The sequence below is a fragment of the Parambassis ranga genome, chromosome 2 (assembly GCF_900634625.1).
Source record: "Parambassis ranga chromosome 2, fParRan2.1, whole genome shotgun sequence".
Lineage (NCBI taxonomy): Eukaryota > Metazoa > Chordata > Actinopteri > Ambassidae > Parambassis > Parambassis ranga.
This window is the reverse complement of record NC_041023.1, coordinates 46549632-46577574: the sequence shown is the minus strand read 5'-3', so window position 1 is coordinate 46577574 and position 27943 is coordinate 46549632. Positions and strand designations below refer to the sequence as shown.

The 27943-nt window shown below is 50.1% G+C and overlaps 1 protein-coding gene across 1 annotated transcript in view; it reads right to left on the bottom strand.

Annotated features, from left to right (window-relative positions):
* LOC114431637 (glutamate receptor ionotropic, kainate 5-like) overlaps positions 1–18873 on the bottom strand; it is a 46626-nt gene extending 27753 nt beyond the window's left edge. Inside the window, exons 1-11 of the mRNA XM_028399208.1 lie at positions 18764–18873; positions 12765–12929; positions 12283–12380; positions 10423–10588; positions 9271–9449; positions 8519–8572; positions 6772–6933; positions 5100–5252; positions 2948–3052; positions 1779–1886; positions 1495–1698 (exon numbers count right to left, since the gene is read on the bottom strand). Coding sequence (XP_028255009.1) covers positions 1495–1698; positions 1779–1886; positions 2948–3052; positions 5100–5252; positions 6772–6933; positions 8519–8572; positions 9271–9449; positions 10423–10588; positions 12283–12380; positions 12765–12929; positions 18764–18872 — 1503 coding nt within the window. The 5' untranslated portion in view covers position 18873. The remainder of the gene's footprint in view (positions 1–1494; positions 1699–1778; positions 1887–2947; positions 3053–5099; positions 5253–6771; positions 6934–8518; positions 8573–9270; positions 9450–10422; positions 10589–12282; positions 12381–12764; positions 12930–18763) is intronic.
* Between the last annotated feature and the right edge of the window lie 9070 nt (positions 18874–27943).

Here is a 27943-nt window from a genome sequence, read left to right as displayed (position 1 = left end):
AGAGGACGCGTGAGGATATATTTGCTTTTTATCCTAAGAAGAAATAAAAAGACGAGTTTGGAAAGTGTTTAAATAAATGATGAACATTCTTCTTCTTTAAACTGTGAAGACGTTTTTAGAAACTGAATATTTTTTAAGTATGAAGGAAACATGACGACCTTTTTGTTGTGTTTTCAGTGCAGATCGTCTTTGTCTCCCCCCTCTGGCAGAGGGAAGAACTACACTGCCATCACACCCTTTAGGCGAGCTGTCCTCCAGAAGGTGAACACGCTGACATTACAGAGCTTCTGTGTCCCAAATTTGTACACAGATTAGCACTGGCGTGAGGAGCTCCTCATTTCAACGCTGCTGCAGGAGCTCCGGTGTCGATCAGCAGAGAGCTGCAGGACTTCCTGTCTGATAGAAAGGTGCAGATGTTTGCATAGTTTTGGCAGAAAGTAAAAAAAAAGCTTCAGAACGAGGCTGGAAGCAACAAACAAAACACATCAGGCAGAGTCCTCACAAGTGTAGAAGCCCCGGCGTGTGTGTGCGCCGCTAATCCTCATAAAAGTGTAATAAAAGTGCTGTTTGTCACGCCGTGGCTCCCTCACACCACTAATAACACACACACATCCTGCTGATGATAATGGTGATGCTGGTGATGATCTGCTGTGTGTGTGTGTGTGTGTGTGTGTCAGAAAGAGAAAATGGGAACACAAGCAGGTCATTAAAAGGCTAATCAACTGCCTTTTTTCTTACTAATTATACAGAACTGTTTCAATTACACTGCGGGATCCCTCAGTACGAACACACACACACACACACACACAGACACACACACACGCCAGCCAGCAGGTATTTAAACACTTTTATCTGCAGCCAGAGACTCTTTATGTGAATTTATTCAAACTAGTGCTGCTCTTCACCTTGATCTACCATCACACACACGCACACATACACACACACACACACGCACACACACACACACACACACACACACACCACCTAGCTTTCTGAAACCCCTCGCCTCTTCTTTTGTTTTTGTTGTTGTGTATTTTAGACTTAACCAAACACTTTGAACACACACTCACACACTCACTCACTCACACACACACTCACACACACACACACTTTGCCTCGGAGTCTGATGAAAGTAGGTGAAATTCGTTTAACGAGTGTGCACTCGTTAATCAATTAGGTGTTAATTAGGGAGCAGAGCGGTGTCTGGGGCTCAGATAAACGCTGCTCTATGGATCCACTCTGCGGCTCTCTGTTGACTCGACCTTAATGAGATTATCTTTCAACTTTCATTTCACTCGCCGTGTTTATCCAGGACGGGTAAATCCACACGCCGCCGCTGGAACAAGTCTGAACTCTGAAGATCAAACATAAATGTATGGCTGGTGTCCTGATGTTGGTCATGTGACTGCTGCTCACATGTGACTCCATCATGGCTTCCTGCTTGTCGCTGACAATGCTAATGACGTTAGCGCCCCTCTGCCCCCCCTCACTCACCCTGTTGATCAGCTCCCCCACCATCCCCGTCCAGCTGCCGTTGGGCTCCGGCGCTCCATACAGCGCGTCGTCCACCAGCTTGATCTTGAAGGAGAACTTCAAGATGTCCGCCAGCTCGCGGAGCATGTCCACGCAGAAGCCCTCGTACTGATCGTTCCCCTGGAAGTCCTGGTAGTTGGACTTGCGCATCACGTAGGGGTTTTCCTGTCAGAGGAGACAAACAGCAGCTGCAACACAAACTGACGTCACTTAACGCCACATGCTGCCTCTGACTGCGCGTTTACCAGGATGGTGGTGACGATCAGCGACTTGTTGGCCAGCGTCTCCGAGGCGTCCAGGTCCAGGGAGGTGGAGTTCATGGCCAACGTGTTGTTGGAGTACCAGATGCCAATCTGAGGAAGAGGAGGGAGAGGAGAAGCACTGAAGTGTGTGAAGGAGTTAGGTTGGATGGAGAGATTTGTGACTGACTTGAAGCTGGAGAGGTGGAGGAGTGGGTGGTGGTTTAAGACTTTCAGTGAGCTGGATTCTAAACATGTACAGCTCCAGCCTGTCCTAGCAGGGACAGTGACGTCACTGGAAGCCTGACGTTAGCATTAGCTAACCAGCAGTGATGGCTTTGACAACGGAGCTAAAACTGATGCAAGCAGCTCACGTTTGTACTGACAGTCAACAACCAGAACGTCCGTCCACTCGTCCACTCGTCCACTCTCATACTGTGTCTCCTCAGTGGTGAGTGGACAGAGGGGGGCGCCAGACAGTGTGGACACTGCTGTGTGTGTGTGAGGGTCCTGCCTGGGCCTCAAACAGGCCGCTGTTAAAGATCCGAGTCAGAGAACCAGATGAGCCACGAGCAGCAGAATCAATACTGCAATCAATGGAGGAGGACCTGGCTCCGCCCACCTCATTCAGCGGGATTAATGAGGTCATAAACACCATCTGAAGCACGTAAACACTCAGCGGCTGACCTCACAGCAAACCCTCCAAGTCCTGCCCTCAGACCTGACCTCCTGTCTGATCCGTTAAATCATCTCCACCCCTCCACATCCATCATCACACAACTGCAGAACTCCACCACCGGCGTCTAAGTGGCCCCGCAGGGTGGAGGTCTTCAGGGCTCAAAGACTCTCGGTGTATTACAGCAGACTAGCTGCTTAGCAGCTGAGCAGTCTGTACATATCAGTAATAAACACAGAGGATAACCAGGCTGCCCTCTCTGAGCAGCCTGTAAATCAGGTGGGATCACTGCGACCACCTTTTACTGCCCACGACCCCGCGCTGACCTCCATTGATCTCTGACCTGATAATTAACATTAATGGGGTCGTAAACCAACACTCAGCCGCACAGGATCTGTTTGCACTGCTGTTATCGATGGACCAACAGCAGACCTGCTGGGAGGAGGAGCTGACTGAACCTGCCTGTCTGACCCCCACATGACCCTGTTTGACCTCTGACCTCTTTATGGCCCGCAGGGTGTTTCTCCAGGATCTTCAGGGTGTAATTGGTCCTCTGTCCTTTGCTGTTGAACTCGATGTGACCCGTCAGACCGTCGTACTCCACCTGACAGGAGAGAGAGAGAGGGAGAGAGAGAGGGGACATGTTTTCATCCCAACGACAGGAAGCACATCCACATCCAGCAGGTCCATGACGCGGATCATCTGTGTTCAATACTCAACCGGAACACTTTTATTTTGGAGAAGCTCTCAGAGGCAGCGTCAGTTAAACTCCATTCATTTGGTGGCTAATGAGACAAATAAGGAGTTGACAGAACCACTGAGTCCTGTCTCTTAACAGCTGGGAGTGTGTGTGTGTGTGTGTGTGTGTGTGTGTGTGTGTGCAGTGAGAGCAGTTTGTACAAACAGTTCTCCAAAATACCTGTGAACCATAAAAACCTGCCACACTGAAGCTCTGGAACTGATGAAAAGAGAAATTTGAAACATGTTTTCAGCTTCATTCATGTTTCACTTAAAAATCCTCCAAAATAAAGAAACAATGGCCTCAGATGTGAGCAGCCGTCACATGACCAACACCCAGAGAGGCTCTGTCGGACCTGCAGTCGGACCTGCAGACCTCTGCGGAACACTCGTCTGTGAAGCTGTAGAAATGTGAAAACATCTTCAGCACGTGGAGCCCCGGCTGCTCTCTGCTGGGAGTCATGACGCTGTTTCCACAGAGGAGCATCATGGCTTCATGTTGCCGTGAACACTGAGTCCACACAGACCAGTTAGCAAACATCCAGCACATCCTACTCACTGTGCCACAGTAGCAGCAGCACATTAACATCTCTACAGCAAACACAGTGTTTACAGCAGCTTTCAACTACACACAGTTCAATCTGACTATTGATCCAGAGGTGTTCACACACACACACACACACACAGAAAACAGACTGACAGACAGGTCATCAGATCAATGACAGACACTGCTGTGTGTGTCTATAGGAATGTGCAAAAAAGTGTGATACATATGCAGTCAAGCTTGTATTTTGTCCCAGAGTTTATGTGTGTGTGTGTGTGTGTGAGCTACATCCAAAAAAACAGTGTGCTGAGAGAGAGAGAGAGAGGAGAGCGAGACGAGAGGAGGAGAGAGAGAGAGAGAGAGAGAGAGGAAGGAGAGAGAGAGGAGAGAGAGAGAGAGAGAGAGAGAGGAGAGAAGAGGAAGAGAGGAGAGAGAGGAGGGAGAGAGAGAGGGAGAGAGAGAGAGAGAGAAGGAGAGGAGAGAGAGGAGAGAGAAGAGAGAGATGAGAGGAGGAGGAGAGAGAGGGGAGGAGAGAGGAGAGAGAGAGAGAGAGAGAGGAGAAGGAGAGAGAGAGAGAGAGAGGAGAGAGAGAGAGAGAGAGAGAGAGAGGAGAGGGAGAGACAGAGAGAGACAGAGAGAGAGAGACAGAGAGAGAGAGAGAGGGAGAGAGATAGAGAGAGAGAGATGTCTCTGGTTGCTGCCAGAGTGGAGATGATGAAGTGATGCACTGAGAGCAACAAAAAACAATATGGAGGGAGGGCGAGTGAGAGAGAGGGAGAGAGAGAGGCGTCGTTGGTGGATGGAGAAAGGCAGCAGTGGCAGACAGACACAGGCAGGATGAAGATGAAATAACAGAGAGGATGAATCCCGTGACGACAGCAGCAGCAGCAGCAGCAGCAGCAGCAGCGTGGTCTGACTGGCTGCATGAGGACCTGGTCCTGCAGCCATTTACAGAGTGAAACATGAAGCAGAGCTGCACCTGTGGGCTCATTAACATGCTGCTGCAGTGTGAGCTGCAGGCAGGTGCTGCGCTTCTGTCTGAGCTGCCCGCGTGGTGCTTTAAGCCGAGCAGAACTCTCCATCAGCACGTGTGCACAGAGTGACCAACCATTTACTGGAATAAACCTAAAGCTAACAACTTAACATGGTCTACGGTCTGAGCCGTGTGCTGTGTCTTATTTTCAACTGGACGTTATCTCTTTGCTTTAGAAAGCAGACAGAGGGCAGAGGGCCACTTTCTGCTGTAAAATTAAATTAATTACAAAAATCTAACAAAAGGAAAAAAGTAGAAAAATAACGTCTTAAGATGAAAAGAATGCTAAGAAAGAAAATGAATTCCAGAAAAAAGAAAAGGTGTGTGTGTGTTTACCATGCGCAGGTAGTTCATGAGGCTGGTCCCGTGCTGCCAGATGAGCGGCGAGGTGCAGCTCAGCGGCTTCACGCCGATCTCCTGACTGCGGTTCAGCTCCCGCACGGCGCTCACCACCACGTGGACGGCGTCGAACATGAGGGCCGAGGACAGCTGGGACACAAAGACCAGAACAGTGATTACAAAATCATCATCACTGGTCTGCTACTAAAGAAGCAGAAACATGGCCGCCTCTGCTGCTGGTTAGTGAAGTGATGCGTCTCGTCATCAGGGTGTTCTCATTGTTCACTGCAGCGTGGCGTCCTGCTCCTCTGTGGAAACCATGGCGACCAGCAGAGAGAGCGATGGGGGCTCCATTTTTAATCACTTACATTTCCACAGCCTCTATAGGAGCAGTCACAGCAGGAGTCTGCAGGTCAGCCAATCACTCTCTGAGTGTTGGTCATGTGACTGCTGCTCACATGTGACTCCATCATGGCTTCCTGCTGAGCAGGACAGGACTTTTAGTTTTTACTGGGTCTGGGTGGAGTGAACTCTTTTTAAACGTGATGCCTTCAAGGACCATCAGACATACGAGCCTTCCTGTTCAGCTGTTGTTGGTAGAGTCAGAGGAAGGCAGCAGGATGATGAGCACAGAGTGAGTTATGACGTCTGTTTTATCAGAGGAAACACAGACACCAGACAAACGGCAGTAAAATCTGTTTGTGAGTAATAAGATCAAACTGAGCGGCGCCGGCTGTCAGCGGCGCTCGTGCGATCCTATCAGAGGCTGACGGTCGTGGCGGTTTGGTCAGTTGTCAGTCAAACTGACACTGTGAGGGAATCAGAGCGATGGACGGACGGAGGCGCCGCTGCAGAGTCTGCCGGCGGCTGATAAAACAGAGCGTGACTGCAGTTCTCCATGAGTCGGTAGTTTCAGGGCTGGATGGCGAGAACTAATTACAGTCTGAGCAGAGACAGACAGACGGGGGGGGTCCGCTCTCAGGTCTCTGTACATGCAGCTGAATGAGTCTGAGGCGCCTGGCTCCTGTCCTCCTGACACTCTCCTGGTTTGTCTCCTCCTCCATTTTGTCCCTGTTCTCTGAGGGGAGGACTCCAACAAAACCTCCTGAACGTACAAGGTTCTCAGAGGACCTCAGAAGTGGATCCAGGAGAGGCGGGACAGACGCCTGATGAGGACGCACCTCTCAGAGCTGAGACGGAGCCGGGTCCGGGTCCTGGTCCTGGTCCTGCCTCTGACTTTATGAACAGACTCTCAGGGTCATTACTGTGAGACTCTGTGTCTAACAAACATTTAAACAGATATAAACACGATACTTTCTCATAATGGAAGAAATAAAGTGGTCTGTTAGGCGCTTCATGAAGGAGCCTCCTCTTCATCTAATCTTCACATAAAGCTCGTAATCACGTCCATTATAATCGTGTTTATGGAGAATAAATGAATAAATATGAGTGATAAGCCCTGCGGAGGACGATCGTCTGCTTTCAGTGATTGAGATATAATCTCTTATTGTTATTACTATTGTCTCCATTAAAGCTGCTGGGAGCCGAACAGACTGACGGATCAGTTCACATCACATGATGAAGAGGAGAACAGAACTCAGAACATATCAGCATCAGAAGAAGACGACCATTGAGAGGAAGAGTCATATTAACAGAGGTGGATCCTCACCGCGGGGCCCGGGTACGGGCTGATGGTGCAGCCTTCCCTCCAGGACAGGTTGAGGCTCCGGATGAACTCCAGGTAGAACGGATGGCTGCTGTTCAGCATGGAGAAGCCCACGATGTTGGACTGATCATCCACCACCCCGTCCAGCCGCAGCAGAGGGAAGTCCTGAGGAGACAGAGACATCTTTAGGCGGGGACTGCAGGGTGAGCTGGGGTGACACCTCAGAATAAAAACAAACATGGAGGATGGACATGAGCAGCAGGTCACATGAGGAAGTGTTCAAAACTGCAGTTCACCTGGGGGCCTCTAGGGGCTGGCTGCATTGATCAGCAACAACTGTACAGGGGGAGTTTTAATTATATTATCGCACATAATAATGAGCGGATGTCTCTGAATCCCGAGGAGACGTCTGGACGCGCTGTGGTCTGGCTCAGAGTCTCTGCACCGTCAAACAACCTGGGAACATTCCCGCCCTGGAACCTCTGGCGCCTGCCTGCTTAGCACGGACGCTAACCTGAGTGCGAGGTTAATCCGCTCTGCTCCTGAATCTGTCTGACACTCATTCACTCAGCAGCCAATCAGGGAACTGTTGCTGTTATTGTTGCTGTTGTTGTTGTTGTTGCCGGATGCCAAATCCATTTCAGCAGCGGCCAAGCCCGCTGTCAGACGGCCGGCCGGCCTGCCAGCCGTGACAAAGAGAGGTTGGCTGGAGACTTGGCGGCGGTGAGCGGGCCAGCGCTGCTGCAGGAGGAAACACTGCGACAGCATCCCAGAAGGACGCGGCCGCAGCAGACAGGACGTTCATTTAGAGAGGAGCAGCCGCGGGACAAGGTCAGCCTGGAGCACCGCAGGCGCTTCATATTTCTGAGTTACACACTTACATTCTGTGTGTGTTACAGTGTGTTTGCACCACAACGCCATGAAAAATGACAACAACGACACAAAAGGAAGCAAAACAATCGAACCAGGCAGCAAAATGAAACACAACCACAAGCCAGAGACACACACAGCAGCCAGGACGACAGGAAGAAACTGGAAAAGGCCAAAACGAGACACAATGTGACACAAAGCAAACACAAAGGTGTCAAAATAAGACACAAGACGATGCTGAAAAGACACACAGCTCCTGAAAAAAGTCAGATTAATAAAAACAGCTTCTGTCTCTGAGCTCTGAGATGTTTAAAGTAAGCACTCTGACATCACTTCCTGGTTGGGTCTTGCAGCCAATCAGCAGTCAGTCATCACAGTCAGAGTGTGTGTGTGTTTTGGTTTCTGTCCAGACTTCTGTCTGAGAGCGGAGAGAACGGCGGCTTCGCCCTTGGCTTTGTGAGAACGGCGTGAAGGCCCCTGTGAACGCCACCCACCCCCCCACTGTTAAAGTCTGTGACACAGCGGCGTTTAGAGTCGAGAGGAGTTATTATCCACACAAAGTCTCTCCGTACAAGGGCACGACACTGAACAGTGAAACTATAATGACGACAAATGACAGGAGGAGGTTAGAGAGGAGATATATGATGGCAGGAGGAGCAGGGAGCACAGGAGCAGTTATCATTTCAGAGTTTAACCTTAAAACATCCTAGAAGTGTAAAAAAGATTTACATTAGAGAGGAAGAGGAGGAGAGAGGAGGAAGAGATCTGAAAAAGTGAAGAAGATGAAACAGGATGATCAGAGAGCAGCTGAGAGGCAGGAGAGAACAAGAGTTCAGAAAGTGAAACCAAGCAGTGACTCAGAGTGTGTGACGGCTCTCACCATGGTGGTCAGGATGTACTTATAGAAGGCTGACGTCATCCCCAGCTCGGTCGCCTGCAGGTCAGAAAAAACAGCTCTGAGACAGGAAGTACACACACGGTAGCCTGCGAGGAGGCGTGGCTTCATCTGAGCTCCGTGGACTCCTCCTCCTCCTGCTGGGGTGTGAAGGATCCGCCTGTTTGCTGTCAGGGCCGCGTCTCAAACAGAAACCAGCAGCGCCTTGTTGCAGCTGCGTTGCTAAGGCGATGAGAGCAGCTCGCCATGATGCAAACAGGAAATCCTCCAACGCTACCAGAAAGGATGGATGATAAAAAAAGTCATGACAGCTTTGTAACTCTGTGCTCCAGCTGCCTGTAACATCTGTTTCTTCCTCTGTGGGGTCTGCAGAGCAGAGCGACACCTTCAGACGCCAAACTGGCTACAGACTAAACGCAGCAGCGTGTTGGCAGGATGCAGCTTCACATCTGTGACCCCGAGGAGGAGGCCGAGGACATAGAACTGCTCAGGAACTCTGGCAGGACTGAGAGGGACTGAAGCTCAGGTCCTGCAGGCGGACTGAAGCTCACAGCACGAGCGAGGTTAATGGATGAACGCCTGAAGCCGTCTGCAGGCTGTCCCCCTCACAGCTGCAGATCCTGGACAAACAGTGTCTGATCTGCAGCTGATGTGGGTAAACAAATGCACAGATCTGTACCAGGCTCAGTTCTGACTGTGGAGCAGGACCAGTGAGCACGGGCTGACGATGACCTTACCTTCCTGAGGACGTGGTAGGAGATGGAGGCGTTGGCGTCGATGATGATGGTGGCCACCTTGTCGTCTCGGATCTCCTTCAGCAGCGGGGTCGGGTCCAGGCTGTCGTCCAGCATGCGGACAGACAGCGTCTCCCTGGAAATGAGGAAGCGGCGGACCAGCTCCTCCAATCGCAGCAGGCCTGAATGAAGAGAGGAGCGTGAGTGACGGATCAGTGTCAGCGGAGTTCGACTGAACAGTGAAGGTGCAGCCACGGCCTCCTCCAGCTGAAGTGCTTTAAAGTGTCTGTGACTCCATTTGGAGTAGTTTGGCTTGTTTGCTCGGAAATGATTATTCTGTCAGAAAAAAGGAAGTGATGGGACCGAGAGTCATTAGAGACACGTCACTGAAAACTTCCAGGCTGACAACAGGCTGGGACGAAGGTGATTACATCCCAGGTCCATTAGTCTCCTCCTGGAGGATTAATGTGTGCAGAGCAGGATGCATTTATTCTTCAGAGACTTTTTATTACATCACAATTAATGTCTGTTTCTGCTCATTTCTCTGCATGAGGTTCAGATTGCGCTCCACACACAGGCACTCCTCTTCCTCCTCTTCCTCCTCTTCTTCCCTCCTGATGTCCCTGCTGCTCACACAGGGAGCTCAGCACCAGGCTGTGAAGTATCTGTGGCCAGATATCACATTTATAAATCATTAAATGTGTAAAATTATTAGAAACTAACTAAAAAAGTTACATTAATTTATGGGAAAGTGAAGCACAAACATTTTGAACTGTTGCTTTGTCCTTCGAGGGACTTTAATCACAGCCTTCAAGGTCCCTACGAAAGGTATGAAACTTTCTGAGAAGCCCGCTGAGTTCGGAGCGTCTTGGTTTTATCTCCGCCTCGGCCCTGACAGAAGCAGCGGGCGTGTCTTGTCTAATCGCCGCCATAAAGCGTCCATCACAGCGCCGCCAGGTTTAACTGGCCGGCAGCAGCATTCATGACATCAATACGAGCCCGTTAAACACCCGAGGCTACAGCTAAAGACCGAGGGACGTTACAGCTGTGAGCCGGGGCAGGAGGAGAAACATAAAGGCCCCAATCTGTCCTCCTCATCCTCACTGAGACTAAACAGGAAGGAGGTTTAAGGAGCAGAGCCGTGCAGGAACTCACATTCTGCTTTGGCACAGATGAGGCTGGCCGTCGGGTAGCCGAAGGAGCGCAGGATGGACCCGATGGCCAGGCTCAGGTCCTCGTTGCTCGGATAGAGAGTGACCGAGGCGAAGCGGAGGTACGGCAGCTTTGGGGTTTCCTCAGGACCGATCTTCACGTGAGGGATCTGAGGGAAGGAAGGACGGGGACGGTTAGGACCAGAACCAGAATCCAGAGCCTGGGTCAGAGAACATATGCTGCAGAAGAAGATGAGGATGCTTTACTGAACAAGAAAAGAAGGAAAATCAAAAGGAGGAAAATAAAAGGGAGGACTGGATAACATCAGAGAGGTAGTATTTGAAAATCAAACGGTGCAGGCCTTTCAGGGACTTCAGATAACAGAAATGAAAGCTGCAATCAGAGTCTGAGGCTCGCTGATAATCCGTCTTTGTTCACTTTCTAAAAGGAAAACTGAAACTGCAGCAAAGCCTCCGATCATCAGAGATATTAGAAGAGTGCTTCATGCAGAAATCACAGCATGGTTTCACCTCCAAACTTCAAGCTCAGAGGAAAAAACTAACGAAGAAAACAGCAGCATCTGTATTCAACATGAACGTCCTCACACCTGCAGCTTTAAACCATAAACTGTCATTAGCTCAGCTCAGCTCCTCTGATCTGCACAGCTTATTTAAATCCAGGCTGAGGAGCCAATCATATGAGCTCTGTCACCAGAGGAGGAGGAGGAGGAGGAGGAGGAGGAGGAGGGGGAGGGGGAGGAGGAGGGGGAGGAGGAGGAGGAGGAGGAGGCGGAGGAGGAGGAAGAGGCGGAAGAGGAGGAGGAGGGGGGGGAGGAAGAGGAGGAGGAGGAGGAGGAGGAGGAGGAGGAAGAGGAGGAGGAGGAAGAGGATGAGGAGGAGGAGGAAGAGGAGGAGGAGGAGGAAGAGGAGGAGGAAGAGGAGGAAGAGGAGGAGGAGGAGGAGGGGGAGGAGGCGGAAGAGGAGGAGGAGGAAGAGGAGGGGGAGGATGAGGAGGAGGAGGAGGAAGAGGAGGAGGAGGCGGAAGAGGAGGAGGATGAGGGGGAGGAAGAGGAGGAGGAGGAGGAGGAGGAGGAGGCAGAAGAGGAGGAGGAGGAAGAGGAGGGGGAGGAGGAGGGGGAGGAAGAGGAAGAGGAGGAGGAGGAGGAAGAGGAGGAGGAGGAGGAGGAGGGGAGGAAGAGGAGAGGAAGAGGAAGAGGAAGAGGAAGAGGAAGAGGAGGAGGAGGAGTAGGAAGAGGAGGAGGAGGCGGAAGAGGAGGAGGAGGAGGAGGGGGAGGAGGCGGAAGAGGAGGAGGAGGGGGAGGAAGAGGAGGAGGAGGAGGAGGGGGAGGAAGAGGAAGAGGAAGAGGAGGAGTAGGAAGAGGAGGAGGAAGAGGAGGAGGAGGGGGGGAGGAAGAGGAGGAGGAGGCGGAAGAGGAGGAGGAGGCGGAAGAGGAGGAGGAGGAGGGGGAGGGGGAGGAGGAAGAGGAGGAGGAAGAGGAGGAGGAGGAGGGGGAGGAAGAGGAGGAGGAGGCGGAAGAGGAGGAGGATGAGGGGGAGGAAGAGGAGGAAGAACAGGAGGAGGAGGAAGAGGAGGATGGTTGCGGTTACAGCGTGGTGCACATGGACAAACACGGTGAAACAGAAGGTTCAATCAAAACTGCCTGAGAGCAGAAACATGCTCATGATCTGAGGATCTACAATAAAATATACATTTATGAGGAAAAGTCACAAATGAAGTTAAAAATACAGATTTAGGAAAATAAAAATTTGGGAGAATTTGAACGATGAACACAGGAAGAAATCAAACAAAGTGTGACACATGTCTGAATGCTGGTTGCTGAGCTCACGTTCTGATGCGACTCACCTCCTTCTCCCCACAGATGTGACTGATGGTTGACCCGGAGGCGGGGCTGGAGGCGGGGCCAATCACAGAGACCACGCCCTTTGGCAGGATCTGACACACTGAGAGACACAAACAGTTCAAGCCCTCTGTAAGAATGATGCTGGACTCTGTCTGCAGCTGGTTCTTCACTTCCTGTTTCTTCTTCTCTCTACATGCCGAGGCTCAGTTCCACGAGCTGTGATCATAATGACTTTTATTCCATCTTAACACGTCTGTTCAGAGTATTTCCTGCAGTTATGACACCTGATGCATTCTAACCTTCTACATCATTAGATGGTTTGTTGAACATCTACAAAGTGCAGCTTCACTGGGCGGGGCAGCTCCACCTGCTGCACTGTGGACCCGCCCTGTTAGGTGAAGGCTGAGCTCTTATTGCTCTGGTCTGCCGGCTCTCACAGACCAGAGCTTACCTTTCCCTGCGTGTGTCGGGCGGAGAGGCTTACTGGTGTCGGTGGTGTCGTACTGGGAGTCCTTCTGCAGCTCGTACACGTCCACCTCCACCCTCGCCTGGGAGGAGCCCTCCATCAGGCTGTTGATGTTCTCCCTCGCCAGAGCCAGCGCCAGACGCTCGCCACGACCGCACACAGACTGGTCATCCAAAATGGCCGCTGAGGGGGGGAGGCAGAGGACAGTGAGCTGCAGGTCACCTTCAGTTAAAGCACAACAGAAACATGAACTACGCTGCTGTCTTTTCATGGTGCGTTCAAGCCCTGCAGGAAATCAGAGAAGTCGACTCACATTTCAAATAAAAGGGGAAATTCTGAGCATTTCTAACTGCACGCCTCTGACCGCTTTGGCTTCTACTGTTAATTAAACAAATAATTCAATTCCAGACCCAGGAACTCCAACCTGGACCTCTGACCTGACCCTGCCAGGAGGATTTAGCTTCAGACAACATGCTGAATGAATCAAAGACCACGACAAACCCCGAGTCCAGCGTTGGGTTCACTCCCAGATACAAGGTTTGGAAATCTGGAAGCGTCTCTGCAACCTGAAGTCGATGTGAGCTGAGGTGGTTCAGGCACCTCTAAAGGCCACCAGGCAGAGGGTTGACCTCTCAGGAGGACGCCTCCAGCGTTTGAAACCACACCCTGATCTGATGGACAGCAGGTCAGAGGATGGATGGAGGCACCAGATGTTTTTCAAACAAAGTGAAACATTCAACTTTCATGGCCCAGAGAAGATGGACCTGGGTGTTAGCGGGACCAGGTCTGATTAAAGTTGTGATCATCGGGATACAGGCTGCAGCAGAAAGATAATGACCCAAACACACGTGACCATCGTTCCTGGATCTGAACAGGAAGCAGCTGCGGTGAATAAAAACACTCTTGTCGTGGTTTTTCTTTGCTCCTTCGAGGAAGAGTAAGGAAGAGGAGGCTGCTGGCTGTGTACAGTAATATCTGCCATGTTTGTTTTTGCTGCGTCCCTCCACTGACTCGCCTGCTTTGCATTTGGAGCGTGCGTTCAGAGCGAGCTCAGGTAGTTTATTATATGGAAGGCGTATCCAGAGGGCGAAGGCATCACACTCTCAGTGAAGGAGGTAAACACTGTCTGCTGCCGCTGCTGCGTCCTGATCTGAATACCAGATGAGCAGAAGGAGGAAAAACAGAACTTGATGGTGAGCTGTATGATTGATTTTGGTTTCTTATCCGTCCTTTCTCCTTTCAGTGGACATTGAACTGTAGCAGAGACGCCACTAAACAAGCCTGGAAATCAAAGTGGACATGCTGCTGAGACTCAGCAACGAGCAGAGGAGCTGCTGCTGCTGCTGCCGGGCCTGCTTCTGGTTTGATTTGTGTTTCTTTAATAATTAACGCCTCTTGGGGAAAACGAGGAGGCGATTTATGGAGTCCTTCCTCGGGAAAGACTGTCGTGGGTTCTTGCAGTTTAGGGAAAGACAAAGAGAGGCAGATGGTTCTCCGAGTGTTCCTGGGTACACAGGAATCCATCTTTACGAGCTGTAGGCAGGTACGAATTCTGCTCAACATCCAAGTCAATAATCCTGTGCCCAGCATCCTGTTCTACACAAAGACTCCACCTGGGCTTTGTGGGTTTGAGGTGGATTCTCGGGGTTCAACTGAGGCAGAATCGGAGGTGTTATTAGTAATTCTGCAGAAGTCGTCACATGACGCCTGCATCATTTTAAATGAACAGTTCTGATTGGTGTGAGTGGACTGGATGTTTATGTCTTTGGAAGATCCTGGTGTCTCCTCTTTATCTGTGTGTCTGTGACTGACAGATGCTTCATCCAATCAGCTGCCAAGTATTCCTTTAAAAGCATCTGTCCTTCACAAAAGGTCTCCTTGGACGACCTCGCAGACGGTTCGATGGAACAAAAACATCTGGCATCAACATCCATCTGAAACCCAGGGACAACTCCGTCCCCCTTTCCCTATAAACAGCATCAAACTGCAGGTCCTGTCTCACTGGACAGAGACTTTAGTATCGTCCCAGAATGCCTGGCGCTTAGAGGAGGAGGAGGATGAAGATGAGAGGACAGATAAGGAGTCTACTTCAGCAATGCTCAGACGGTATCTCTGTTTACACAATATCTCTGGGTCACTGCGACCACACACACACACACACACTCAGACAACACACACACACACACACACACACACAGACAAACACACACACACACACACACACTCAGACAAACACACACACACACACACACACACACACAGACAAACACACACACACACACACACACTCAGACAAACACACACACACACACACTCAGACAAACACACACACACACACACAAACACACACACACACACACACACACTCAGACAAACACACACACACACACACACACACACACACTCACACACTCAGACAAACACACACACACACACACACAGACAAACACACACACACACTCACACACTCAGACAAACACACACACACACACACACAGTCAGACAACACACACTCAGACAGCAGCACCACTGGAGCGAGACAGCCTGAGATGAAGGAAAGAATCACAGCAGGCCAGACACTTGAACTCCGTCCTGTAACTTCCTGAAGCCCGCCCCTCGTCCCTCAGTGCTTCATTCTATAAATATGAGACGCTCCGAGCGTCCGTCTTCGCTGTTCATTAACAGTTAACTATCAAGAGACAAAAAGGGCCAGGACACACGAGGACAGTGTGCTGCAGAGGAGCCGGCCGACATCATTATCATTCATTAAAACTGAAGCAGAGCGGGGACGAGCTGAACTCAAAGACACCAGAAGACAGACGGTCCAATCAGCAGTGTCCACAGTGTTAGGGGATGTGGCCCCCCGTCCCCTCGCTGCTCGCCGAGTCCTCAGTAAAGAAGCAGGTATTGGCTCCTCCTGTCCCAAGATGATGTCACTGCATCATTTGCACATGCATGTTTTTTTTCTTTTGAATTTTGCCATTGAAATGTGGCGTTAACAGCTCGGTGAGCCATGAGGGGCCGGCAGCACCCGGCTGGACACAGAGCGGCGTGGAGCTCCTCTCTGCTCTGACCCCCTGTGAGAGCTCTCTGGCGGTCGCTGCTCTTTGAGGACAGGAACAGCAGTTTCACGTCCGTCTCAAAAGTCACCAGAGAAAGTCTCCAGAAAGAGTCAGTTTGCAAAGCTGGTCTGTGTGTCGGTGGGAAAACTCCCTGGAGTTCTTGATGTGCATCATTCAGGCAGCCGTTAGCAGACCTAGCTCAGCTGAGGCTGCTCTCAGCCTCCTGAGAAGCTGCAGTCTGTCATGAAGTTGTTGTTTTTCCCCCTCGCTGTGAACTTCCTGTGAATTATCTCCTGACAGCGCCGTTTACCTCCTCCGCCATGTAGAACAAGCTGCACTCATACTTAATGTCAAATTATGCTGTTTCAACTTCACTTTCTTCACCCTCGGCGGTGGAGCGCCGCCGCCTTCCTGCTGCTGTGAGTTTTGTTTGTGGAGCTCTTTTTATCCGGGCACGAAGCAGACTTTATCTCACCCCCCTGGAGGCGGCACAGCTTCACTAAAAAATTGACTAACAGGGTTTCTTGTCACTTCCCACCTCTGAGCTCCATGTCGTTGACATTATTTGATATGAGTATGGAAGTCTGGACTCTGGGGGCTGCAGGTAGGTCAGATTCAACCAGACAAGACAAAAACAACAAATGGCTCCGCTGGAGTCACAGCGCCGCTGCGAATCCTCCGGTGCCCGGCAGAAAAGGCGCCTCTGCACTTACAGAGCCGCTTCATGTTTTCACCGGACGTATCGATTTTTTGACATAAAATTTTGTTTAGGAGAAGAGCGGCGATGCGGCGGGAAAACGACTCCCTGAAGAGTCAGCTGTGTGCTGCAGGTTAGCAAAGACACCGTGGAAGGTCACAGGTCCACCGGAGGATCCATCATGGAGGCTCTGGGGACGACACACTGAAGCCACAGGAGGAAGGCTCAGCTCCACGGTTAGTAACTCATGTGTGTGTGACATGTTACAGCCCTCAGATCACATGACCACAAGGTCCGCTCTTCTCAGAAGATGTGGCATCATCAGACAGATGCTCTCTGGGTGTTGGTCATGTGACCTCCACACAGACTGAACTGCAGCTGATGGGACGCTCTCAGCGGCTCCTCTGTGGTCTGCAGATCTTTATTGGTGAACAGAGCTAATGATCCCATCACAGTGAATGATAGCTGACTGTAATAACTCATGGCAGCTGAAGGACACTGACGCTGCTCCATGTTAAATTCTGTCTACACAGTATTAATGTTTTTAAAGCTGCCAGAGGAGGAGGAGGAGTGATGATGAAGATTTATTTGGGCCTGCCTGACAGCAGCTTCTCTTTATGAACAATCAGACTCTTTGCAGCGATAACGTCGACTCTTCTTCTCTGATTGGCTGCGGTTGAGTCCGCACAGACGTTTCCGTACACTCTTCCAGCCACCGTGTGTGTTTACATCTGCACCTTGGATGCTTCATCCTGGACAGTGGCTCTGACACTCACTGGTCCTCTGCCGCTTAGAGTGCTGGATTTAGAGTGGGACCTTTCATACATGGGATATATACACACATGAAATGTGTGTGTGCAGCTGGTTAGTCTGAACCAGTGTCCGTCTGCTGATGCTCTCACCACTGGACTCCTGCTTTTATATAAATATATTTTTGTTTTGCAGCCGCTGAATCGTGGACCTTGGAAACATGGTTACAGCTGAGCGTGTTGGAGTGGAACTAATTCACATTTTACAGCACCTGAAGAGAGAAATGCAGCTGAAAGGAAACATTACACACCTGAACAAAACCGTTCGACAAAAATCCAAGAACACATTTCAGCCTGACCTCAATGAGCAGCTGTTACTATCATTACAGCACACACTGCTGCCCGGGCTCACACTCTGCTCACTGTGTGCTTCATCATGAGGGCTGCTCTTTGGTGTGTGGAGTGCTGCTGTAGGCACCTTTTATATCATGAAGCTGTGGTGATCTCTGATGCTTCTAGGTGGAATTTTGTTTGGGTAGTTAGCATGTAGCTAGCATGTGGTTGCCATTAAGTTGAATGGTGTTGACTGTGCTGAGCGGTTAGCGTGGCCTTACATGGTGTTTGTGTACAGATGTGAGTCTGTCTCTTAGCTGTTCCAGCTGCTGTCAGACAATCTGACAAACTCTTAATTACCCAGAATCCTCCTGTGGTTGTACATTAAAACAGTGTATTAATCACCCCGGTCTCTGTCTCCACTTTTAAAACGCTCATTACTCCTCCGTTCTGTCACTGAGATCCCGGCGTGTTGTTTCTCCTCTCACCACCCACCGCCGTCTGTTTGCCATCTTGATTCCTCTCACACTATCTCCGTGCTTTGTTTGTCTTCTTACGAGCCCCCGGAGGTTTCCCTTTGTCTGCGCCGCTCGCTGTCTCGGCGGCTCCATTTCTTCTTCCCTCCTCGTTTTGTTTTCGCGTCCCAGGTCGGATCATTTGTAAGCACAAATAAACTCCACTGAAAAACAGCGTCTCTGTGACTTCCCTTCATGACTCAGAGAGGCCCGAGCGGCGCTCCGCTATCAGCGCCTCTCACTTCTCGTCCCGCAGAGGAAGATTAGCTCTAATGAAAGCAGAGACTTAACGTTGGTGGAAAAGTTATCAGTGCTCTGCAGCTGATAAGGATTTCGTTCTTTTTTTTTTGGCCTCCAGCTCCAATTCCTGATGCTTTTATCTCAGGGGAGTTTGGCAAAAACAGGCGACCACTTACAAGTACGCTACCATGGCAACCGGGTCCACTGGAGACATGTAATGGCACACCTCTCAGACCCCCATTACTAACAGCTGGCTGCTGTACACACACAGTCCACCACACGGGCTACAGTATGTGGACCCTCCATGTTTCTGGTTCCCCTCCAGCCCATTAAGTATTTGTAGAGTCTGCTGAAGGGTGCTGAGGTCAGAGGTCAGGTGGCCTTGAGGTCAGGTCAGTATCTGAGAAGATCATTCACTCACCCATCCGGACGGCTGAAAGCGTGTTGGCCTGGTTGAAGGAGAGCGGCGCCATGGTCAGCAGCAGGACGGCGACGTTAATCGACAGCAGCAGTGCTGGCAGAGCCGGCATCTTCCACTGCTCCTCATGGAGAATGGTCTGCTGGCTGCCTGTACCGCCACCTGCAGGACAGGAGGAGATGCTGCATGACAGGTATCACCACTGACAAACACATAGTAAGACTCTCTACTGCTGGCTGTTTATTTATCATGATCGGGCCTCAGAAGTGGCCCGATCATGATAATGACATGATCATGAAAACACTCAAACACTTGCTGCTTCTCCTTCAGCATCCAGCCGAGGAGGAAGAGGAAACAACGACCGGCAGCCTGAGACACAACGACGGAGGGAGAGAGAGAGAGAGCGGGGGGAGATGAAAGAAGAAGAAAATGAGGAGAGAGAAGAAAGAAAAGACTCAGAAAGAACATGCGAGAGAAGAGACGATCACATGGTGCACAGAGAGAGAGAGGCCGAGAGAGCGAGCATGACGAAACCAGTCTGAATCTTCAAAGTAGATTAGAGCAACTTTTTCATTAGCAGTGTGTGTGTGTGTGTGTGAGTGTGTGTGTGTGAGTGTTTACATCACACAGAAACAGCACAGAGAGCTTGGACAACATCTGACACTTTTCACTCCCATCATGCATCTGGCTGAGCGCGGGCAGCCATGTTCCCTCTGCTGCACGGTCTTGATTTGTTTAACCCTAATCATGTGAAATGTTTATCGCCGCCCCTCCAATGAGGCGGCGCCGCGGCGCATGAATCCAAACGAGATTCCCAAATGGAATTCAAATTGGCTGGAGAGGACGAGGACGAGTCTGCCTCTCAGACGGACAGAGGGACGGACGAATGAAGAGCATATAATAAGAAACAGGTCAGGAGAACTGACACACATGATGATGATGATGATGATGTCACGTCTTGATGCTGACTCACAGGACAGGTCTGTCACAGCATGTCTGAGAGCTCACACTGATCATGACCTTTGACCCCTGTCCACCAAATGCTAGTCCAAAGCTGAACAAAGGACACCACCAACACTTAAGTGGTCCAGCATCGTCCCGTCGCCTAGCAACCTGTAGGTGATGCGGCCTCTCTCTTAGAGCTCTGTGGAGTATTCCACTATCAGAAGAAGAGTGCAATGAATCTTGGGATATGATGGCTTCAGACTACCTGAGCTGCGAACACACAACGTTCACATTATATCACATGTTTGCCACTTTACTCCTGGATTGATTCATTTGACCTTCAGGAACCTGCAGGCTGAGCACAGAGTGACAAACAGCAGCACTACAGCACAACGATTCTGCTCCGGTTCGTTCTGCACAGTCATGTTTCCCCCGCTCTCCAAAAGGAAAGTTCATTTTTATGAAAGCAGCCACAGTGTCACAGAAAAAGGAATGTGCTGATGGCATGAAAGAGAAAACACCACATCAAGAGGAAAGACGGAGAGAGTGACGAGAGTGGAGAGAGGTGGAGGAAGGAAACAAAGAGAGGAGGAACATGACGTCTGAGTGACAGACACTGTGCAGAGAGGCGGCTGCAGGCACAAATAAACAAATGATGCTAACAATTAATTAGGGCCTTTCCTGCAGGAAGTGCGATCATGTCAGCCAGCAAACAGAGCCAGCGGGACTCCGCTGATACCAGCCGGCACCGCAGCTCACTGCAGCAGCTCTGAGGCTAATCACAGCCGCAACTCTATTAGCTGCTCTCAATCCCATCTCATTTTACATCGGTGGCATTTAGCTGACGCACACACACACACTCACACACACTCACAGCGAGAGCAGCAAGCTGGAGGCTCCATCAGCTGTACCAGCAGCCACAGACCAGGGACATGGTGTGTGTGTGTGTGTGGATGATGGAGAGGAGCTGGGTTTGGATGCTGCAGGGCTTCACACAAGTTTTTCACCATCTCACACACAGTGCAGCACTTTTCAATGCACAAAAAAACCCACAACAAACACTAATGTCACACTTTATAGGAGCAGTCCTCTTACTCTAAGGTCAGAAAAGTAGAGCAGGATTCGGGCTGTATCCGCATATATCTGGATTGAGTTCAGTCCACCTCTCGGAGGTGGATATATCTGGATTGGCTTACATCTAGCTCAGGTCTGAACGCAAATGCAGCTAGAGAATCCAGCCAGTGATGCGAGACTTTTGGGTTTAGAGGGACAGTGTCCGGGTCGCGTACAAAATCCGTATGTAAACAACCGTCGAACTTTATTTTCCACAGGGCTACAAAGGAATAAACTGCTTTTTGAACCAAAAAAATAATGAAAGAACGAGCAGCACGGGACAAAAAAAACACACCACACATGCACACACATGGTCCTACCGCGGCCTGAACGGACTCTGTATATTATGAGGCGCCACCTAGCGGTTTGGAGGACAACAAACAAGCCGGGTTAAGCTGGATTGAGCGTGGACACGCTTGTGTGTGTGATCCAGCTTAAAGGCGATGTGGATTCAATCCTACTCTAGCTGGACTGACTTTCTCCAGTGTGAACGGGGCCTCAGAGAACAGTCCTCTACGCACATGCTAACTGCTACATGCTAGCTGTGGGAGACCCTCTGTGGCATGTTGTGGTTCTTTGAAGCTAATGATGGTGACTGACAGATGGTTCAACCAATCAGCTGCTGAGCATTGTTTTGGATGACCAATAAAAAAACACTCTGGTTAAAGATCTTGGAGGTTCTGAGCGCGACATATTGACACCACACACCACACACGCCCCCCTGAGTGTCGGGGCAAATCCGTCAAAAAATGGGCATAAAATCCTCTGGTCTGCATCCAGCCGTATAGATCAGCTCATCAGGAGGCTGGGGGAGGCGTCTCCAGCTTCCATCAACACGAAAGGTTAGAAAACACGCCCTTTAATCTTCAGAGAGCCAAACACACCCTCCCCTCCATCTGCTGCTCCGCCATCACAGCGATGCCTTAAAGGTTAGATCGTAAATTTGAGCGACCCTCTCCGTTAGCTCATCTCATTCAGCTGGAAAACCATCAGCGCTGCGAGCGTCTATTAATACACTGGCTGCTAAAATAAATGAAGCAGAGGGGCTCGGCGGGGGGAGGCCGGGTCGGAGGGCGGAGACGTGTGAAACTGAATTTCTATGTTCCTGATGTGAAGGACGATATCTCCTCCACTGGGAGGAGGAAAAAGAGGCTCCCACTCAACAAAAGAGGAGCACTGAATGAAGCACTTTGTCTGTGGGGTAATGGCCCTTAATGCTCACCTAAATATAGGATATTAGCTTCCTCTCCCTTCAGGGATAAGGAGATTTTGTTTTGCAGCAGTGGCATCATGAAGCGCAGAGTGTTGCTGACTCAAACCACTATAATGACATGGTAATCCTCTCATTTAGCCGCTGACACACGACACATTTCTGCCTCCGTGCACACACAACGCCGGAGTTCTTTAGAAAATTAAAATCACACAAAGTGGAGTCACTCTGCAGCACGTAACAACGACAGAGTCACACTTTACACAGCTGCTGAAAACGTTCCTGCGTCCACCACAGAGGCTGCTCATCAGCGGTCCACACCGCAGCAGAATATGTCATCGATTTTTTAACCTAAAGGTGGCGCTGTCATGTCTCTCATACGAAGTTCTGCCCCCACAGTTGTTGGTTTGAGGATGCAGTTTGTGCACCTGAGCGGGTGGAGCTGTGGCAGGCAGACAGCGAAGCATCAGCAGCTGGAGGTCTGAATATTTGAAAGCTGATTTCAGCAGACCTGTTTACAGTTTAACCCCCAAAGCAGCAGGACTTTCTGAGGGGGGGTGGAATCAACACAACAGAAGCTTACTCTGTCATATGACAAGTAATTGAAATGTGATTTGAAGCTTTGCTTTTGTTATGATGCATTCAAGGACCATCACAAACGTCCAATGGTTTCTGTTTGTGCATCCTCCCTATGCTCTGACAGCCTGTTAAACTCTGAAGATGACCGGGTGTCTAACAGGGTTATTGATTGCAAGACAGTGTGAAACTGAAACAAAAAAATCAAACTGATTTTTTTTTTCACTGTTTGTAACAATGACGCTTCTTAACCCTAACCCTAAGAAAATATTGTTCATACAGTCGCGTGTCCAATAAGCTTAAACTAAAGAATCAACATCACCTGTAAACAACTCCACACACATTTGCACAGACCCTGCATCCACACAGATTACACAGTAATCACAGTAATCACACACAACTCATATCGAGGGTTAAAAAAACTCAACACTGGCAGAACACTTCATGTGAAGCAGTAAAGCGGTGGCTCATACTCACGATGCTGCGTTAGGCGTGAGACATTAAGCTAATTGGCTGTAAACAATCAAGCAGCCGCTCCAACTAAAAGTGAGTGCGCCGCTATCCTCACAAACCGCTCTCTGTCTCCATGGTAACGGGTCGCATAGCGAGATGCTCGGCACCTGAGATCCTGAAGCAACCGTGACATAAATATAGAACACATAGTTAAAAATGAATCCAAATCCAAACACGTGTTTATAACAACAGGCTGCTGCTGATGGAGGTCAAACAAACCACACGGAGGACTGACCAGTGTTAACGAAGAGCCTGCAGCTCGCTGTCTTCAGGACAGTCTGGACCCTCCAGATGTTCCATCATGTCATATGATCATACATGCTCATGGTTTATATGAGCCTCTGAAGGACATTTGGACAAACATACAACACCCTCATCTTGAAGATCGGTGGTCATGATGTCATAACATCAGTACACGTCACAGGCCTCACTAGAAAGCTCTGCTTCTTTCTCATGATGTGTGTTTGATATCTGTGCAGTGAACATGGAGGGACGCACGGCGGTGTGATTATGATCATTATCGTTATTAAACGTGACACATTTTCATCACTTTGTGTCACACAGACCAGCAGCAGCAGGGCTCGCTGTGATGAAAGCTCCAAAGACACACAACAGAAAGGAAGGGGTGTGTGTGTGTGTGTGTGTGTGTGTGTCGGGTTCAGACTGTTAAATGTCGAGGACGAAGACAAACCCTGCCCTCACGCCTCATCACATTAAAACGAGCTGAACCCGCCCCTCCTTCCTGCCTGGCTGTGGACACAAACACACAGCAGAGGCCCTGAAAACAGTCTGAATCGCTTTAAATGTCAAGTGGAAAAAACCCGATAAACCTGTTGACATTTGTCTCAGCACAACTGTAACTGAGCTCCGACACAGCTCGAACGACCCGCCACAGAGGAGGAGCGCTCCCATTGGCTGTCAGACTGAGTGACTGTCAGGTGCCAGCAGGAAGACGCCATTTTTTTAAACTCAGCACTCATGAAACTCATGATACAGCAGGAAGGAACCAAACCTTTCTGATCACTAGAAGGATTCCTCAAGGAGAGCAGTGGCATGAAGCTAGCTTGTTAGCTCCATGGCGGCTAAGACTGAACACTGTAGCTAGCTTGATTGCGCTGCCTGTCAACATGTCAGCAGAAACAGACCTTAATATTTAGTCTTTCTGTCTTTACCTCGGTCATAAGAAGGGACCTGCTGTCATATCTGTTTAAGCAGCTCTAGCAGCTGCAGGATGCAGTGAGGGACAAACAGAGGGACGAGGACAGATGTGCTGGTGGAAAGACGAGCACAGCGGCTCACTGCAGCAGTGTGAAGGTGACTGCTTGACCCTGGGTCTCCTCTGCACCCAGGAGAATCGGACCGGCAGGGGTGAACGCTCTTGGAGGCGAGCCAGAGGGGAAAAACAACAAACTCCACCGTCAGCAAATACAGAAGATGGAGGATGGACGGCAGGGAGAGGGTGAATCAGTGTCAATTAGAGAGGAGGAGAGAGGGGAGGGAGGTGTGGATGGATTTGTTCTGAGTGAGAGAGGGGGAGGAGGGGGGAGTGTGAATGAGAGAGGAAGGTGAGAGGAGAGAGGGAAGAGGGAGGCCGAGATGAAAAAGGAAAGCGGAGTGGAGGTCACGTTTGATTCTAAGAAATCACAGCAACTCTGCTGTAATAAGAGCTGCACAAACAGGTTCTCTCCGTCCTCAAACATCATCACAGAGCGGGCGCCGTGGCGTCCATCATTACTCCTGTTAATGACGGTCACACTGGGCTGGATGTGATGTGGCCTCGGCTCCACCTGAAGCCCTGCAATCATCTGCAAGGTCACAACGGAACCCAGGGCGACGGCTGCAGGCCAATCATACTGTGTGTGATACTGTCCGACCATGGTGCTCATGGCCGAGCGGAGCAGGAGCCGTCTGCTGCATCCAGTGTGTGCAGCCTGGTGGTGGTAGGCTCATGGTTAGAACGATGAATCCTGAATGATAGGACCCCAAACACACACGAACAGTTAAAGATATACCGGATCCTTTTCATGAAGAAGATGTTTTGGGTCATAGAAAGCCCCCCCCCAGCGCTGAGCTTCGTCAGAGCACAGAGCTGCTGATAAACAGGCTTTGTTCAGAGCTCCATCACTCTGAGCTCCATCTTCACTGTCTGTTGTTTGTATGGATGAAGTCATATCATCACTGCATCGCCTGCTTCATCCTCTGCAGCTCCCTCTCTCTCTCTGTATTGTCTTTGCCTCGTTCCTCCCTCTGCCTCGTCACATTGTTTGCTGAAGGTCAGCCTTTGACATTGGATCATGCACTGAGAGCTCAGATCTGCTGCTCTGAGGCTTTCTCTCTGGATGAAGACAGAATTATGTAAGAATTTAATTCCATTCACAGAGCGAGGCTCTGCACAGGCTGGAGCTCTGATAAGATTTCAGATGCTCTGCTTATATATTCTACCGAAAACCTCCATCAATCCTTCACAGTGTCACAGTGAGCAGGTTTGGACCAGAACAGAAACACCAGGAGATTCCTGCTCTGAAACCTGTCACAGGGAGGTTTAAGGACCCGTCGCCGCTTTAGCAAAGACAAACGGTGGAGAGGTTTGTTACAGATTTGAGATTCGTGACTCATAAAATGCATTAAATTCAGTGAGAGCCTGTTTTATTCCAACCTAACCGAGAAGGCGTTTTACTGTGTGAACTCAATAATAAATGTACTTCTTGTTTTAATGTGAAAGTCTTGTCCTGTGTGTGTGTTGCTTCCTCTGGTTCCCCCTGTGCTGCCTGTTTGAAGCTCTTTGTACTGAAGACTGATTTTCTGTGAATTCTTCTTAAAGACAGAAGCCTCAGAGTTGTGTAAAACAACACATTTCCTAAACGAGCTCCTACAAACAGCGCCGGGCTGAGTCATGGAGCAGAAATGATTCTCGGGCTGGTTCAGTTCCTGGATGGATTTTCTTGGCATCTTTCCACCACTGCAGCAGAGAAACGTTGGCAGCAGGCAGAAAGAATGAAAGCAGATTAGAAATAAAGAACGGACCGAGAGCGAGGAGGAAGATGAGAAGAGGAGGAAGAACAGAAGGTCTGCCTGTCTGTCTCCTGGGGGGGGCCTCACACCTACAAGGTTCAGCATCCTCGGTGACTCCAGCTCCTCCGCATGCGAACACCAACAGAGGGAGGGAAGAACCTCTGGAGGAGCTGTGGAGATGAAACGGAGGAAAAACGCCGGCCGAGTCGACGGCTCTGACGCTGCGGAGCCTCTGGACTCGATACCAGACATGTTCCTGCTCACAGATCCATCATGTGGGCCTGTTGAAGGCCACACACACACCAGCTGCTCAGACTACCTCTTTGTTCTGAGGAACAAACAAACTGTCTGATTTTAACTTAGGAGTGAAAACAATCAGCTCCTGCATCATAAACACTGGAGCATATGCTCTGCTGCTTCGTTCCAGCAGGTCTGACTGCCGGCGTGTGGACCGAGTGGATGCAGCACAGAGCTGCTGGTCTTTGTTGGGATGAAAACACAGAAGAAAGCAGACGGATGAGGAAAAGACCTCGCACCGACACAGACTCTGCCCTGGCTGGTTTCTGTGAGTCTCTGGAAGCGTCTTGATTGGGATCGACAGTCAGCTGATAACCCTAACCCTAACTGACGGATGTGGGGCTCCATAAAATCCCGACCTGGTCAGGCTACTCCAGCCACCACCTGCAGACGCATGATCAGGGTCTGAAAGCAGATCTGCTGCACGCTTCCTGCCTCCACAGCTGCACCTGTGCTCCACCTCTTTGCCTGTATTAGGAGTTTAGGCAGACTGTGACCTCCAGACCTCAAACTGCTGGTTAGAACCCCCAGAAGCTTCATTCATAGTTATATACTGTCTCCACTGGTTACTGTCACTGTAAAGGCGTCTTCTCCTGGTGACACTTTGAGACCTTGACTAAGTGTCCATTCATGCTGCGGTGCGGAACTAGGCCTCCTTGGTCTGAGCAGGTCTGATCCTGTGTCATACAACAGTCAGATTTGTCAGTGCCTGTAATCTAAATGTATCTGTAATCCATCTCAGAGACCATTTGTGGTAAATATTGCAGAAATTCATAAATTATTCAGGGGTACCTTGGAGTCTAGACTCACTTAACATATATGCCGAGGGGTTGGGATTATAGTCCTGACTATAGTATCTAATCTGCTGAGATCCTCCAGGGGATCAGTCACGAGGTGTGCTAACTGTTGTGTCCTCCTCTGGTGGAGGAGCCAGGTGGACGGAGGAAGCAGCAGCAGCGTCCTGGGCTGAAGACAGACGGGTGAGGGACTTCCTGGGTGCTGCAGAGCTTCAGTCCTCTGAGAGCTGCAGCAGCTTTTATTCCAGACTCATGTAGCATTAACATTCTGATTGTGTCCTGGCAGATTCATTAGCTGTCTCATAAATATTGATTTACTGTCTATTAAGCATTTATGAATCCCTAAATAAATATTGAATTAATGTAAGGTTAAACAAGACACGGTATCAGCACGCCTCCCGCTCTGCCCTGCAGGTCCTCCATCACTCCCTCTGACTCAGACTCCTTTTTTTAACCCAGAAATGATAAAGTGATTGACAGTTCGCCTTCCTCTGCCCTCCGGCCTGTCTGACCTCCGCCGGCCCGTCACCAGGACGGAGCTCAGAGTCATAAAAAAGGCCACCGAGCCGGGCTGAGCGTTAATCAGGCTGCTGCTAAAATTAAATCTCTGACAGGATCGTCCCCGTCTCTACGGGAGGTGCTGCAGGAAGCGGGGCGGCGGAAACCTTCTCTTCCTATCTGTCAGCGCTGTTCTTCGTCACTGTCTGAGCTCCTGTTTAT